Raw genomic sequence first — 4,727 nt, forward strand, 5'->3', positions numbered from 1 at the left:
AGATACCTTTATCACATTTTGGTGTTCAGTTGATGGCCAATGTTCTAGCTTCTTTCCAATGTTCTAGCTTCTTTCCAGATTTTATGTTTTATGTTTAGCTGGTAATTAATTAAATTGCATCGAAACCATTTTAGTATAATTTTTTATGGAATTTATTGATAAGTTCGTCTGGTTAAACATTTTCAAAAGACTTCGTTGGACTTTCCAAGGTCCTGGTAATCGTAAATTGTAGTGCTTTTCTAACTTTCCACTTTTGCCACTGCAGCAATTCCTTGCTTGTTATTTCCTCCCGCAAAGTTGATTAGTCAAACTGACAATAATCATTAGGCTGAATGTGATATGGTTTTGAAGTCAATGAAGATTTTATCAAGCATATGATTACTCCCCTCCCCGACATTGGGGACAAAAGAAAATCATCTAATTTAGTGTTTAATGGTTTTGGGATCCATGGAGAAGCAATTTGAAATACCATTTTAGCTGCCAGCCAGTTTTTTCGAGGAAGCAGGCTTTAAATGCCCTCAAAATTGAGTGATACTATCAGTTCATTGTGTTGCTGGCGGTCATTCCAGTCTTGTACAAGGAATCGCAACCTGTCAATAGAGCAGAAGAACCAAGCAATTCAGCATTCATTCATAAATTGAACAGATCCTCTTCTGTCAATTATATCTTGGGTAAAGCATCTTCTTGTATCTACTTCATATGCACTCATGCTAGTGATGATAGAGTATGTTGATAAAATTTTGTTTTCCCAAATTCTTTGCAACAACATCTTGTTTCCTTTGAGTAAATTAGTTTCTTTTTCATGCCTAAACAATGTAAGAATTTAGTTTTCAAGTGGCATTAAGCTTGGCCTGCATGCTCTCTTCAATTTCCTTTAACTTCACACATCTTTTATTCATCGGCATGTCCTACAAAAAGGTATAAACAAGCAATTGCAAGTCTAGAAATTCATTTTGGCCAATTTAACCTCCTCAAACTGTTTCTTTTTGAGAACCGAGGAGATTTGCAAGTCTAGAAATTCATTTTGGCCAATTTAACCTCTTCGAACTGTTTCTTTTTAACAACCGAGGAGATTTGTGCCAAAATAACAGATTCTAAGAAGAGCAAAAAGCTTAGGAAATGTAATGCATCTCCCTGACAAAACCGCTTGCATTGGAGTTACTCATTAATGGTTTATCCAATTTGATGTATTTGCCCTCTAGGTTTTCCTTGGCTTAAAGAAATTGATGAGGCTAGGCAAAGCCATGCGGTTGCAGTAATGCTTGCGGAAAAGTTAATCAGAAGAGAAGATTAGAGCCATTATGTGCACACAGAGTTCAAAGTTCTTGAAGGCAGCCAGTTCGGGATATCATCAGAAAAGAAAAATAGGATGCCAGATCCACTAATACAAGCAACGAGACTGGGCATCATTGAGGTAGTTCAGGAAATCCTCAGTGTCTACCCTGAAGCAGCATATACCTTCGATGGAAATGGAAGGAATATACTGCAAATTGCAGTGGAGGAGGAAAAATGGTTCTTGTACGACTACTTGATGACTAGTGGTACTAACATGGACAGGATGCTAAGTGCTATTGATCACGAAGGAAATACCATTATACATCTCGCAGCACACCAGGAATCCCCTCCCAGCACTCCCCCTGGTGTTTTGGAAATGATGTGGGAAGTCCTCTGGTTTAAGGTACCAAATTAAAATTAATAACAATATTGCATTGCCTGTTGTATATTATTTAATTTTATTTTCCGGACCATTTGCAACTTATGATTGATCTTTGGCTCCACAGCGGGTTCAATATGACTCTTATCCATATCTCTGGCAACTGCAAAATTCTGATGGGAAGACAGCAAAGCAAGTATTTGAGACGAACCATGCAAGTCTACGTGAAAAGGCTGAGGAATCTGTGAGAGCATTGGCCAACACTGTGTTGATTGTGTCTGTCCTCATTGGTACCGTAAACTTTGCTGCAATTTTTACTGTACCCAGAGGTTTCGATCAAACGACTGGAGAGGCCATTTTTCTCAAGAACCGGCGCTGGGAATTCAGCTTGTTGATGTTCTACTTAGCAGGAGGGCTGTTCTCCTCTCTGTTCACCATAGGGACCCTGCTTGTGATTATCTTTTTGCGATTTGAAACCGAGGATTTTTATGTTTCCCTGCCCTGCTACTATGTGATGAACATAATTTCCATCTTCTACTCCACGGTCCTCGCAATCGTAGCATGTTGTCAAGCATTAATAGTGCAGAAGGTTGTGATTACTGACTTCAGACCCCTTGTGGTGTTCTTCTTTATCTATGGTCTGATGGCCCTTGTGCGCATGGAAACGTCGTATGTGATATTCGACTATGCGTATCACCTAATTCGTTACTGCCTTTGTTATAGAGGGCAAGAATCTTAAGCACTGCCCTTGCTTATTCATGTCAATTTCGTGCAGACTGAAAAAGTTTGAGCAAGTTTGTAAAGAACTTTTGCTTGTCATCTATTGATTCAGGTGAATTTCCTATAGGGAAAAAACCGAGTGAAGAATGTTACAATAAACATGTTCATGAATAAAAGCCGAAATCCAACTTGAATTCCACCATAATGAATTTTGATATTCATCTCGAAAACCAATTAGCAATAAATTGACTAACTCAGGATCTTAATAAAAGGAAAAAAAACACTCAAGATCTTATAAATTCAACTAAAAGTTCTTGGGAAGCAAAACTACCATATGTAAACTGACGCCACAAAATATTAAGTGCTTTCATTCTTATGATTTCCACTAAATACCTCCAAATGATGTCAAATTCACACATATAGATATCTCCCTTCAGCAGAAAACTCGCTTGTCAATAAACTTCTTAGAGTGTTGGATTTAGGATACATCATCCTGGACCAGTTTCCGGTTAATATACTGGAGCTTGTTCATTTGAACTAATTGGCTCTTAGGATTTATAACCTTCGAAAGCTACCACCCTTGTCTAAACTTTGGAACCTTGAAACCGTCATTCTTGTTACAGAAAGGGACAAAATGTCACTTTACCAGAAGATATTCGGCAAATGGTAAAATTGAGGCATTTGCATTATTCAAGGAACTGGAATTTGAAAGGGCATGTTTGAGTTCTTCAACTCCCTTTGTTTCTTCAATTCCCTTTGTGCTATACAATTTACAAACTATATCTCAGGTACGTCCTTCAAGTTCTACACAGGAGGTATTGGCAATAATGCCTAATCTTGTAAACTTAGGATGCCATTTAACATTATCAGATGCTACGAAACATGCTCAGTTCCCCGATCTTTCCAGATTAAGATGCTAGAAACGTTAACATTTGATTATCAGACTTTAAATATGGCAAAATTCTTTTTACCTCAACCAAGTAAGTTTCCTCCAAACTTGAGGAAGTGACTCTGGTAGGTAGTCATGTAGACTGGAAAGAAATGTCAATCATTGGGATGCTACCAAACTTAGAGGTTCTTAAAATAAGGGACAATTTCTTCAATGCACCACGTTGGGAAGTGGTGGATGAGGCTTTTTCTCATCTCAAGTTCTTGAAACTTTCAAACACTAATCTCAAAGAATGGAGCGCCTCAAGTAGTGTTGGATATTTTAATAAAAAAGATCATTATTATTTTGAATTCATTCACATGCTTATTTTGAATTCAAATACAATGAGTTACAAATTTTGAAATGAATTTTCAGTTACAAAATGACCATTAAAAATGTAACTTATGAGTTGCTAATTTTGAAATGAATTTTCACTTACAAGATCACCATTAAAAATGTAACTTATAAGATTTATGTCTTGTTTTTGTAACCTATGTGATGATTAGGTTTTAAGAATTGATTTATTAAATTTTGACTATTATACAATGACTTAGACCTTTTCAAATTTTGTAACTGAAAAATATGTCACATTTATTCCATTTAATGGTGGTATTCTAATACTCCTAAAATTCTAGCCTATAAATAGAGGCCACTATCAACCAAGTTTTACACACTTTTCTTGCTATCTCAAAAAACTATCTTCCTCTCACTTCTATTTGGCATTAGTTAGGTGTTGAGAAGAGTTTTAGCTTCTCTAAATTGTGTAGATTTAGTAGAAGCAACAGCATAGGCTGGGCTGTTGTATCCCAGAGGCGACGTGTCATCAACCTCCTACACCGGGCATAATCCCGAGAGGGGCGCGAATCGTCTTAAGAGAGCGACCTAGTCCGCGCCTCACCTAGCCAAAATTACTTTACTTCTCTTTCTTTAACTTTTGTTTTGCAGGTTGATCGGGCTTATCAAGTTCTAAAGGAACAACAATTTAAGACGACTCGGAGTACCATGGAAGTTGCAAGCAATGTTGCAAACGCTACCACTATTGGATCTAGTGATCTCAACAAACCATTTCGCTTTAGTGGCCAACACTTCAAAAGGTGGGCCAAGAAAGTGATGTTCTATTTGAAGCTAATGAAGGTTGCCTGGGTCTTAGCCATAAAGAATCCAAAAAAGATAGACACCAGTTCAATGACTGATGAAGAAAGGGAGAATCATGCCAAACAACTTAAAAAATGGGAAAATGATGAGGAAGATTGCAGAAATTATATCCTTAATTGTTTGTCTGATGAACTTTATGATTTTTATTCTTCATCTTATACTTCAGCAAAAAGAATTTGGAGAGCATCGCAACAAAAATATGATACTGAAGAAGCAGGCTCGAAAAAATATGCTTGTAGCCGTTATTTCAAGTTTCAAATGGTGGAAAAC

The 4,727-nt window shown here is 37.0% G+C and overlaps 1 protein-coding gene across 1 annotated transcript; it reads left to right on the forward strand.

The window, feature by feature from the left end:
• The first annotated feature begins 149 nt into the window (after nt 1-149).
• On the forward strand, nt 150-2,521 carry LOC113716823 (uncharacterized). The gene is made up of 3 exons (XM_027241306.2): nt 150-671; nt 1,203-1,678; nt 1,782-2,521. Exons 2-3 carry the CDS (start codon nt 1,370-1,372, stop codon nt 2,391-2,393), a joined length of 921 nt encoding a protein of 306 aa, XP_027097107.1. The 5' UTR covers nt 150-671; nt 1,203-1,369; the 3' UTR covers nt 2,394-2,521.
• The last annotated feature ends 2,206 nt before the right edge of the window (nt 2,522-4,727 follow it).

This window comes from Coffea arabica, chromosome 11c (assembly GCF_036785885.1).
Source record: "Coffea arabica cultivar ET-39 chromosome 11c, Coffea Arabica ET-39 HiFi, whole genome shotgun sequence".
Lineage (NCBI taxonomy): Eukaryota > Viridiplantae > Streptophyta > Magnoliopsida > Gentianales > Rubiaceae > Coffea > Coffea arabica.

Coding starts and splice junctions, on each gene's coding strand:
- LOC113716823 (XM_027241306.2), top strand. CDS start 1,370: ATGCCAGATCCACTAATACAAGCAACGAGACTGGGCATCATTGAGGTA. Junction 1,679..1,781: donor GGGAAGTCCTCTGGTTTAAG/GTACCAAATTAA, acceptor TTGGCTCCACAG/CGGGTTCAATATGACTCTTA.